Source organism: Lycium ferocissimum, chromosome 9, assembly GCF_029784015.1.
Source record: "Lycium ferocissimum isolate CSIRO_LF1 chromosome 9, AGI_CSIRO_Lferr_CH_V1, whole genome shotgun sequence".
In the NCBI taxonomy this organism is placed as follows: Eukaryota; Viridiplantae; Streptophyta; class Magnoliopsida; order Solanales; family Solanaceae; genus Lycium; species Lycium ferocissimum.
Genome location: NC_081350.1, coordinates 13,220,872 through 13,232,865, shown reverse-complemented (window position 1 = coordinate 13,232,865; position 11,994 = coordinate 13,220,872). Strand labels below are relative to the sequence as shown.

Sequence of the window (11,994 nt, the reverse complement as noted above, 5' to 3'; positions counted from 1 at the left end):
GATCAATAAAATAATTTGTAAAAAGAATAAATACAATATTTATTTAAATGATGAGAAAATGTTATTACATTGACACAAAGAGCTAAATTTGGTATCCTCGGAATGCAAGAATGATGAATTTAGTTAAATTAGTTGAGTTGTATTTAAAAGAGCTCATATTTATTATATGAGATGTCACTACGCTTTGTAGTATCTTACTTGATACTCCCTCTATCCCAAAAAGATTGTCCTCCTTTCCTTTTTAGTTTGTTCCAAAAAGATTGTTACATTTCTATATTTAGAAACAATTTAACTTTATGAGATGATTTACGGCCACACAAATATCTAAGGTTTGTTTTGAACCACACATTTCAAAAGTCATCATTTATTTCTTAAACTTTGTGTCAAGTCAAAAGAGGACAATCTTTTTGGGACAGAGGGAGTATCTCTTTATTAATGATATTTAGTTAAATTGATCTTTTATTTAACCAAAACAATAAATCTTGGTCTATATTTTAGTCTCTATGTGCTATTGACTTGATAATTATTAAGCTTTCTCTTTGACCATTCATCTTCTTTACGTTTTAAATTCATTTGTGTTGTGTTTGAAAGAAATAATGTCGATTATATTTTAGTTTATCATAAAATAACTACTTTTTATCGAAAGTAATCTTTTCTAATCAATTTTGTATTAAAAATAAATGAGACAAATAATTTTATATTTGAATTAGTTTGGAATTTCAAGTTTCGCACAAATCATGTCCTTATAGTGTAAATAACAATAAGGGCATTTAAATCATTTTAACAGGAGAATGTATTTATCAAAATTTTATTACCAAATATTTCAACTTCTTATTATTAGTTTTTCAACACTTTTAGCCAAATGCAATTTATTATAAAATAATAATTTTAGTATTAAAATAAAAATTAAAAGAAAAAAGAGGTAAGGTCCTAAACTTATGTATCTTAATCCAACTTAGCTAACTCAATAAAGGAAGAATTCATGTTTGCTTTAGAAGCTTAGAGAGAGTAGCATAACGTATTAACTTATATTCACATTGTTAACTTGAATATTATAAAGGTCATTCTCTGAGAAAACGACTTGAAAATGCAAACTTGAATATCGTTGTAAACCTAAACAACTTTTTGAAAAATTATTATTATTCATTGATTTAATTCTAAATTCAAAACGATAACATGAATTATAGAATTTTGGTACTTTTGATTTCTTAGAAATTTGAGAATGAAAAGTGTAGTCCTTCAACTTTTACAAGAGTAGTATATTGCCTAAAAGAAAAACCGACAAACCGCACCAAACTCGAAAACCGAGTCAAAAAAAAAACCCGACTAGTGGTTTGGTTTGACTTGGTTTGGTGTTAAAAAACCCGATCATAATTGGTTTGGTTTGGTTTTAACTAAAAAAAGTCAAAACCGAACCAAACCAACCCGTATTACGTGTATTTTTTTAAAATATTTATTTGTAATGGAATTTATAAATATTTCTTTTATTTTTTAAGTAGTTTTTTTTATCTATTATCATATTATTCAAGCTTGAACTTAGAATTTTGAGTCAATAAGTTTTATATCCTATGGATATTTGTAACTCAAATAAAGTTCAAACCAAAAACCAGCAACACTAACAACAAAAGAAATTCAATTTACCACTAGGAATGACAATAATGTTGGATATCTATTCTTTAGTTTTGCATAATTAGTTTAGAGAGTGAAAATACATAACTTAAGTTTTTTTCCTTTCATGTAATTAATACTTATTAGCCGTGCTTATTTTAGCATGACTTAATTTTTAGATTATGGTCATTTTCTTTATGGCTTGTTAATTAGCAATATTTATTTTAACCGATTTTATTAGTTTTTGTTGAATATTTTAATACAATGTCATCACTCTTCTCACATTTTGTGTTATTTTCTTAAAAACACCTTAATTATATAGTTATATCTTACTGTGACGAAATATTTGAAGTAAAAGTTATATGTATTGTATCAACACTATTCCGAAAAAAAAAACCCGAAAAAATCCGAGAAAACCGAATAACCCGAGAAAACCCGAGGTTGAAAAACCCGAATTTTATTGGTTTGGTTTGGTGTATAAATTTAAAAACCCGACGCGAACCGAACCAACCCTTCTACGTACTTACTATTGGCCAAGCGTTGGGTAAATTTTAAGAATTTAACAAAATACTTATTTAGAGAGTTGAGGTGTTTGTTCATGCTTTTTTTATACCAAACAAAAGCAATTTATACCTGTTTCACATCTAATATTGGTAAAAGATTTTTTTTTTTTCAAATTGATTAACCAAACACAAATCGTTACTATTTAAAAATATTTTTCAAAAGACATTTCTAACAAAAAGCCCTTTTTAAAATATAAGCACAAATTAAAAAGTAAATCCTAAGACTTAAGAATCATTGGTTCTTTCCAAGTTTCTGTAGCAACATGGGTATTGTGTTACCATTTTATTTGGAGTCTATATTTCATTGAACTTTTATGAATTTTGCACACACTTCTAATACTAATCAAGTTCTAACTTTTTAAAACTTTTTGTTGAACAAAATTTTGACCTTTTTTCAAAGCGTAATTTAACAAAAATAGTTTTCATAAAAGTACAAATAAACAAACATTCCAAATATAATAGTAACACAGGTACTTATTGATGCAAAAACTTGGAAAAAAGTGATATTTTGTAAGTACTAAGATTTATCTTTTTATTAATTAATTGTTATTTAATGTTGAAATAATACATCCTAAAATAAAGGAATTTATATAAGCCAAAACTTACTGAATTTAAATTCCTAAATATTTGGAGTTTTTATACATTTCAAATAAGGAAAGATGCTAATGATCAAAGTTTTAATTAATTATATTTTATATTATTAAAAAAAATTAAATGATAATTATGTCCAATATAAAATTTATTTTTAAAAGGTATAAAAGGCAAATGATATTTCACTACGACGTTTCATGCTTTTATATATCTAATTTTTTTCCCAAAATTTTGAGCTCAATTTTTTGTATGACACTGCCTATGATCAAAGAGAAATAAGGAATATATCAAACAGAACTTACGAATATAACCAAATACGAAAAGGTAAAAATTTACCTAGATAATTAAGGTTTGAGATCAAGGATGTTGTCCTCCCTACTTGCTGCTACGTTTTCAATCTAGCTTATGGTTTCTCTTGACAATTTTGTCTATTGTAGAGTATTTTAATGAAGGACAAAAAGTTCAATCAACATTTCTAAGGCCCTTTGTGCTTTTAATATAGTATAGATTATGTTTTTACATTTTCATTTTGATATTTCTTATCCAACTCCTCCTCCTCTTCTTTTTCTCTTCTTCTTCTTCTATTCATAATTGTAAAATAAGCATTTAGTAATTCGTGGTTGCAAGTGAATACTATCAAGAACATCATAACTCTTCACTTTTAAGCTTGAATTTCTGTTTGGGGATGAAAATTCGAAGCTCGTGATTTTTTACTGCTAATATCACATGAGTATAGATTATTTGTGCTTAAATTTGTAGTTAAAACACTCATTTAAAGATTTACTTGAAGAATCTCAAAACTCCATATTAGTCATTTGAAAGTGTCGAAGAAATGTCTTCTTGATTTGGTGTTGTTTGTATTGGTGTCTCGAGACTTTATTTCAAATTAGAGATCATTTTGGAGCAAATTTAAAATGGTTTGATCAAAATTTGATTGCAAATTCAAAAAACGCCTTGTCGAACAACACAAACAAATCATTTTAATCCAGCGGAATTTGTTAGTAATTTAACAAAATCTGTAGAATGCAGATAACACAAAATCATATCAATCACAAAATTTGGTGAAAAGTTGAACAAACACAAAGTCCCACCAATAGAAAGGGATTTGTGAACAATCTACCAAGAAAGTAAAATGAATAAACACAAAACCATGCCAACTCGATGGGAATTTCGAGAACAATTTAACAAGATGAGTAGAATTAATATAGCACAAAGTCATGACAATTAGTCATGATTTGTAAACAATTTAACAAGATAGATAAAATGAATATAACATAAAGTCAAGCAAGATCGTCATGATTTCTTCCATTATGCTTTTTTTTTTTTTTTTTGTCAATAATTGAACAAGCATAGTCATGTCAATTCGATGAAATTTGTGAACGATTGAACAAGATACGTACGATGAATATAGCACAAAGACATGTCATCCCAACGAAATTTGTGAACATCGAACAAGATATGTGGAATGAATATAGCACAAAGTCATATTAATCCAACGGGTTGCGACTGATTAAACAAGATAGGTAGAATGAAGATACTACAAAGTTATACCAATTTGACATGATTTATGAATAACTTAACAAGAAGTGTAGAATAAAGATAACAGAAAGCTATGTTAATCCGGCATGACTTGTGAATAATTTAACAAAATAGATAGAACAAAGATACGTAATACCAAATCATACCAAGCTGGTATGACTTGTGAACAATTAAACAACACATATATAACGTAAATCATATCAATATGAATATATGATCATTAATATAGTTTCACACCAATTTATAATTTAGCTATAATAAAACTAATATAATTTGTTGTCTTTTTTGAGTAAATTTTTTTCATTATACCAAACACCCCTAAAACATGAGGAAAACCCAACCCCACTAGACCCCACTCAACCTCACCACCCACGCCATCACCCACCTACCAACGAACTTGAGGAGGATCTCTCTCTCTCTCTCTCTCTCTCTGTGCGCATGTGATGTGCCAACATTCCCAAACACGTTCAACCAGATTCCTTATTCTTTAGATCTCCCTCAGTCTCCCCTTACTAGTTACTTGCTACCACCTTTGCAATTTTCACTATTTTGCCAATTTTTATGCTCATTTCCTTTCTTTCTTCCTTTTTCTTTTTACCCCACTTTTCTCTCTTTTGGTTTGCTCATTCAGCTTTTTCTTTTTTTCCTTTCTTTTTTTATACTCTCTTGTCCCTCAAAATTAACTCCTAACAGTCAAATATTTGACTAATCAATAATTTTTCCTTCACTAATTGTCAAAAGCTGATTGGTCCTGCCTTCAATACTAATCTCTTCAGCATTTTCCAAATTAATCTTATCCTGCATTCAATTGTAGACTGTTACTTTCTTTTGTAGCCCACAATACTGTAACTCCCTAGTCTTTTTTCTAACAAACTTGTGTTTCAAGATTTACTTGACTGTTCTTCTCTTTTCAGCAAACCCCATATTTGTCAAAAAGCTCAAATCTTTGATTTGTAAAGCTTGAATCTTGGTTCCTATTTTTCTGTAAATCCTGTTTTAGTTTCTGGGGTTTGGAAAAGATATCATTTTGATGATCTTTACTTTTATGGGGTTTAGTAACAGAAACATACTGAGAAGGGAAAGTTTGATGTTAGATTGTTGATAAGGATTGGATTTTGACATATAATTAGATGCAATCAAGAGTTGTTCAAATGGAGGAGAATAAAACTAGGGCTTTGCCACAGAGGCTGTTACAGTTACTGATGTTGTTTCTGTTTTTGTGTTTTACTTTTTCTGTGGCTAGTATTTATATGATCAAGTACTTTGGATTTCATAGCATAGTTCCTTCAGTAAAGCCTAGTTTAGTGCCATGTATTGAGGAAGAATCTAATAAAAACTTAGAGCGTTGGATTAATCCACCATCCAATTTGCTACATAAAATGTCTGATAAAGAGTTGTTATGGAGGGCTTCTATGGTACCGCGAATAAAGAAGTATCCATTCAAGAGGGTTCCCAAGATTGCATTCATGTTCTTGACTAAAGGGCCATTGCCATTGGCACCTATTTGGGAGAGGTTTTTTAAGGGGCATAAAGGGTTATATTCTATTTATATTCATTCATTGCCATCATTTAAGGCTAATTTCCCAGCCTCATCAGTGTTCTACAAGAGGCAAATTCCCAGTCAGGTATGTCCCTGCAGATTTGCCCTCGTTTATACATGTCTTCTGTATCAATCTATACCTTAGGGGTCGTTTGGTTGCTGGTTAGAAAGTGAATTATTCATGTAAAAACCAGCATAACTAGTAGTATCATGTTTGGTGGCATTTTAGTTGCTATGTATAAAATTTAGTAAACCAAGTGCAGTGTCTAGTTACCAGCTTACAATCCCGCATAACTAATTCATGTGTATGTTATGAGAGAATCTATGTATTATTTTATGCTGGGTGGAAGGTGGAATAACTAATACCTGCATAACTCTAACCAGCCACCAAACAACCCCTTAATGTTTTTCTTGTTTTATGTTTGTTTTTGTGTCTTTTATGATGAAAGGTGGTAGTCTCCTATTTTGTCTCTGCGGTTCATAATACCATCTAAACTGTGGGCCAGATCTTTTATTATGTCTGTCCTTCCATGTAACTTGTTCCTGAAAAAGAGATATGGTTCAACAAGTACTAGATTGCATTTTCTCTTGTAAGGCCAACTCATGCATCCCTAATGACAGGAACTTCATTCATCCAGGTTTCCTTTTTTGTGTTGAAGGGAATTCATGTACTCTCCATGACCAGAAGATCATTCCTAATTAATGTCTTTTTGGGCTGATGCCATGAAAGGATTTCTACTTTTAATGATCAGTCCTTCCTCCTTCGTTTTGCCATTACCAATGTGGGATGTATCAGGATTTTTTTTTTCCTTTTGCTCCCTTGGTGTGACCTAAACTTCTCGAAGCACTGGAGACAACGGTGATCCTTTCCCAGTTTTCTCCCTTGGTGTGACCTAGGCAATTTGTACTTTTTTTCAAATTTCTTTTTTTACATCAGAGAGGGAGAGAGGATAAGCTATTTGTAGTAAGAGATGCATCTTTTGATTTGAAGTTGGGGCAAGCATCTCTACAACTTATGCAAAATGTGGTAGTTTGCCAAAGATATCATGCTGGACACTGCGGACATTATTGATGGTGTATTTTTTATATCTAAGTTGGAAAGCCTGATCAATCAGCTAATATTGTATTGTAATGTTAAAGACATGGTTAATGAATATGTGGTTTTGTCCTTGTGTTTTCCTCTTTGCAAACCATCTGAAGATTGGTTTTTGGGCTGCATTGTTGCTAGCTTCTTCAAGGAGAGCTTTGAACATGTTTATGCAAATTCTCTTACAAGTTTCAGTTATCCAGTTCCATGAGCAGATCTAATTTTTGAAGTTGATCACCGGATAAAACGATGACGGCTTGATCTTAAATGTGTGCCATTAGGGTGGGATTGAGCGGTATAACAAATAATATAGAAGTGCTTGTTTCATATCAAAACTTCCATGATCTTAAGTCCTGTAGTTTGAACTTGTTACTGCAGGCCTTTGTTTATAAATAAAAACCTATAGAACAAGTTAACCTTCTCAATTCAGCAGGATATCATTTACTTAACCAATTTTTTATTTTATTTGATAAGGTAAGATAAATTTCTATAATAGAGTATCAAGAAGGCACTTCAAAAAGAAAGGATTACAACATTGCTAGTTCCAATCATACTCCCAAAAAGTCAAGAAAGTCAAAATACTGAGAAATATTCTCTATTATCCTACTCCTGCACCAAAAGTATAAATCATATAGGCATCTGTTCATTACAAAAGAAATATTCTGCTTTTGATCTTCAAAGCATTCTCTTATTCCTTTCCAAGCAAATAGTCCAAATGATACGAAGAGGAATGGTCTTCCAGACCTGTTTCCATCTTCCATATCATTTACTTATCCAAATAAAAGAAGTCAGTAGGATATAATTTACGATTGTCTTCTAATAGACTAACATGAACTAGCAAGGTGTGTACAGTGGGTCTTGCTGGACAATTACTTTCAACAAGTCATGTAGAGTCTCTTTTTGCTGGTCATAGATTCCTATGGGTTTCCATGTCCTTGCCAAATGGCTGTAGAGTATTCTCAGAAACAGTGTGGATGTTCTGAATCAAGGGTACCTTCATTGGTGTTCTTGTGTCTCACCGTACATCTGAATCTACGGGCAACCAAATTTACAAGTAATGTAGTGATGTGGCGTGTTTAAGTCATCCTCCAGTTATTCCCTGTGAATAATATCTCAGGATCACTTGGGCGGACCTGCAGTATAATTGTCTATTCGGGTATTCCTCTTCGTAGTTGAGCTAGAAATATTTGCTTCTAGATATTTGAACCAGAGGGTTTTCCCTGTTAAGTTAATGCTTAAGATCTTGTTGAAGAATCTTGATTTAAGTTTAGGACGGTGTGCTCGAGTTTTTAAGTATTTGCTGTTGATAAGTAAAGCTTAGGCTGTTAGGCAAACCTCTTATCTCACACTGTTAGCTTCTAAAGTTGTTTTGAATAGCACTGCCAAGGGGAAGATTTTGAAGGTGAAAACTAATGTCAAGGATCATGTTGCCTGAAAAATCTTAGTTTCTCCAGGAGCATATATTTCTAATATTTGTCAGTCATCTCATCCAAGATATGCCACCGAATTGTTTGACCTGCATCTTTTGCGACATATTAGTATAATTGTGTTAATACTTCTCAGTTTTAGTTTATATGTTCTGTTTCGAGCATTCCGCTCCAGTGATCTGAGCTGATCTTCTCTTTCCCATAGGTAGTAGTTAAGTGAGCAGAATAATGACAGTGGAGCTTTTTAAAGTGAAATTTAAAAAATATCCGAAAAGGCTAACATCATATTGCACAGTTACGCAAGTGGTAGAGGATTAAGTTTGTCTTTTAGCTCTTGTGCATGCATGTTTTGTATAATGTCAAATGTTATTAGCATTTGTAATTCCAATCAGTCAAACAAAACAATGTAAGTTATGCTGTAACAAGAACATCATAATGCCCCCAATGCTTTGGTCTAGTGGTAAGACCTCAGCTTCAATTTGGTTTCACGGGTTCGAACCTGCTTCTAACAAAAGTCTGGTAAATGAGTGGAGCAGGATAGGTGCCCGTTATCCATTGAGTTTTGAACCGTGCGTCATTGGCCCTCGGGGATTTCTTGGTTAATTGGAAAAAAAAAAAAAAGATCGCATAGCACTCTGCTTGTTTACTGATAAGAGAAGCAACTTACACTTGCAAAAAAACAGGACTTTTCTATTATATTCATGATCCTTTCTGATGTTTCTTAAATGCTCAATGAATGATAATGCGACCAAGTATCATTTCGTTAATGTAGCTTGTTGCAAAATCATTGATTTTTTGGTATCTTTTTCATCCACTTCTGCTGCTAGTTTCTCGTGACTGCTTTTATATGATAGCAGTTATCTCATGTTCTCTACGGCCGTCTCTTTGGGATGGTTTTACATCTTCTATCTTCAGTAGAAACTTCTTTCAGGAAGTGTTCTAATGCAATTGTCTTAGTTGTGTGTAAGTTGCTAATGGTGTTGTAACTTCATTCTTAATAGGTGACGGAATGGGGAAGGATGAGTATGTGTGATGCTGAGAGAAGACTCCTTGCAAATGCATTGCTCGACATCTCCAATGAGTGGTTTGTTCTGCTTTCTGAGTCATGCATCCCTCTCTACAATTTCAATGTCATCTACAAGTACATAAGTCAGTCAAAGCATAGCTTTGTTGGTGCATTTGATGATCCTGGACCATATGGAAGAGGTCGATATAATGAGAATATGTTACCCGAGGTTAACATTTCTCAGTGGCGCAAAGGATCACAATGGTTTGAAATGAGTAGGAAGCTTGCTCTTTACGTAGTCGAAGACACAAAATTCTACCCCAAGTTTGCAGAGTTTTGCAGGCCAGCATGTTATGTAGACGAGCACTACTTCCCGACTATGTTGACTATTCAAGCATCAAATCTCTTGGCAAACAGAAGTATAACATGGGTTGACTGGTCAAGGGGCGGGGCTCACCCTGCCACTTTTGGAAAATCGGATATAACTGAAGTGTTTATGAAGAGAATGCTGGAAGGACGTAACTGTACGTACAACGACCGAAATACATCAATGTGCTTTCTTTTTGCAAGGAAGTTTGCTCCAAGTACTTTGGAACCTCTGTTTCTGCTAGCCCCAAAATACTTAGGTTTCTAGATTACTAAAACTCTAATTTTGTTGTATCAGATAGGTTCCTCAGTAAAGATAGGTCATTGCCTGCCTATTCATTTTTCTGCCAGCATGTTGAGTTTGTTGTTGGACTGGTTTGCTGATACTTTTAGATGATAAGCTACATGGGTTCTTCCCCATTTCCAACCTTCAAACTATACTAGACATGTAAATGCATCAGAGGTATTTAGTCTAATATGTAATTGTTCTTCGATTGCTTCCTCGCCTTTTTCGCTTTACACTTTCAAGTATACCGTGTTAAAAAATTTGTGATAGCTAGAAGAAAGAGCATGCAGATAATTAACTCGGAAAAACCTTGCTTAGAGCTTGTTTGGATTAGTTGATTGAAAGTAGTTTGATAAATATTAAGTATTGAAACTAATATCATGAGTAGTTAAATGTTTAGGCTGAAGTGCTGAAACTGAGAAAAAATAGTTGATGAAAATTTGGATTAATCAGCAATTTTTTTTTTAAAATGACTGATATGTCCTTAATGTTCTTTACAAAACATATAACTTAAAAGTATCGGTATAAGGAGAATAAGGAATGACGAAAATGGAGTTGAGAGGGAAGTGGGAGTTCTATTTCGAAATACTCAAAATTCTTGAGTTAATTCCCTAAAAGGTCATTCATGTTTTGACAATTACTTGCTCACAATATGCTTTTTTTCTTTTGCATTAGAATATCAACTATTTTATGCGTTTTTCTCAAAAATACTAAACATTACAAAGCCGCCCAACTTAACTAGTTGGCATGCTTAGTACAGCATTTTTTTTTTTTAGAATAATAAATTTATGGAATAATTTCAAAGACTCCCCTCCAAGTTTGTCTTGATAAAACTTAGTTCCCTTGTGGTTTGAGATATTTACACTAACCTCCCTTATTTCGATTTTTGTAACCAAACTTGTTTAAATAATAAAAAATCTATATATTCCAAATTTACCCTTTTATAACTTAATTATGGGAACAATATTTCATAGCAATTCTCTTCCCTAAAATTGTTAGGATTATTATATTAATAGTTAGGCTAAAAATTTAAAACTATCTTATATCTAAATAAGAAATCCTAAATTCTAGTGTTACGGTAATATTTCTCTTTGTTCTTATAATCATGTTATTAATAGCAATATTTAGGCTAAAATGAGCACATCTCGCTTTTACTATTTAGAGGGTGAGATGAATATAATTCATTTTTTAAATTCTTATAGTTGTATAACTGCAATAAGTTTTAAACTAATTTTTTTGGTAGAAGGAGCATAATTACATCTACGAAAAAGGGTTGGAAACTGTATATACAACGTGAGACTTTAAAAATAATCAGTGAAGTAATATGAAGCCCAAGCTTTTTGAATCAATTTTCGTATCACAGTTGTTGAATTTCATGTTTTAGCGTTTAAGATTAAAATTTTCAAGTACAGCCAAAAAAAATCAGCACTTTACCTATAAAATTAGATAGTTATAAATTAGGAAAAATCTTACGATCAATGAGAAGCTATTATTATCAATAGTTTAAACATTATAAATAAGGTTACAAAAGGATATATTAGAAATATAAATACTTTTTAGTTTTAAAATTAGTTTGGTTACAAAAGAATCAAAATAAGGGAGGCTAGTGTAAAGGGAACTAAGTGTTATAAAGACAAACTTGGAGGGAGGTCTTTGAAAGTATTTCATAATTTTATTATTAAAAAATAAATTTTTAATGTGACATGGCATGCTAATTAGGAGAGAAAGAGGTTTTGTAATGTTTAGTATTTTTTGAGAAAAAATGATGATAGTTGAGTGATATTCTAGTCCTAAAAGAAACAAAAGTAATGTTAGGAGGCAATTGTCAAAACATGAGTGACCTTTTAGGGAATTAACTCAAAATTCTCTTTCGAAAATATATTCAAAATGGTATTTAGCCTAAAAACAAGCTTCATGCTGATTTGTGCTTCGACATTATCTATATTTACGTTTATTGTTTTGAGGCAAGAACTTAATGAAG

At 31.8% G+C, this 11,994-nt stretch overlaps 1 protein-coding gene across 1 annotated transcript; it reads left to right on the top strand.

The window, feature by feature from the left end:
- The first annotated feature begins 4,758 nt into the window (after positions 1-4,758).
- Positions 4,759-10,224, top strand: LOC132029662 (glycosyltransferase BC10-like). The gene is made up of 2 exons (XM_059418969.1): positions 4,759-5,926; positions 9,357-10,224. Exons 1-2 carry the CDS (start codon positions 5,432-5,434, stop codon positions 9,993-9,995), a joined length of 1,134 nt encoding a protein of 377 aa, XP_059274952.1. The 5' UTR covers positions 4,759-5,431; the 3' UTR covers positions 9,996-10,224.
- Positions 10,225-11,994: the final 1,770 nt, after the last annotated feature.

What these genes read in the sequence shown, in the direction of transcription:
- LOC132029662 (XM_059418969.1), top strand. Translation starts at nt 5,432, where the DNA reads ATGCAATCAAGAGTTGTTCAAATGGAGGAGAATAAAACTAGGGCTTTG. An exon ending in AGAGGCAAATTCCCAGTCAG is followed by an intron (nt 5,927 to 9,356) that starts GTATGTCCCTGC and finishes CATTCTTAATAG; the next exon opens with GTGACGGAATGGGGAAGGAT.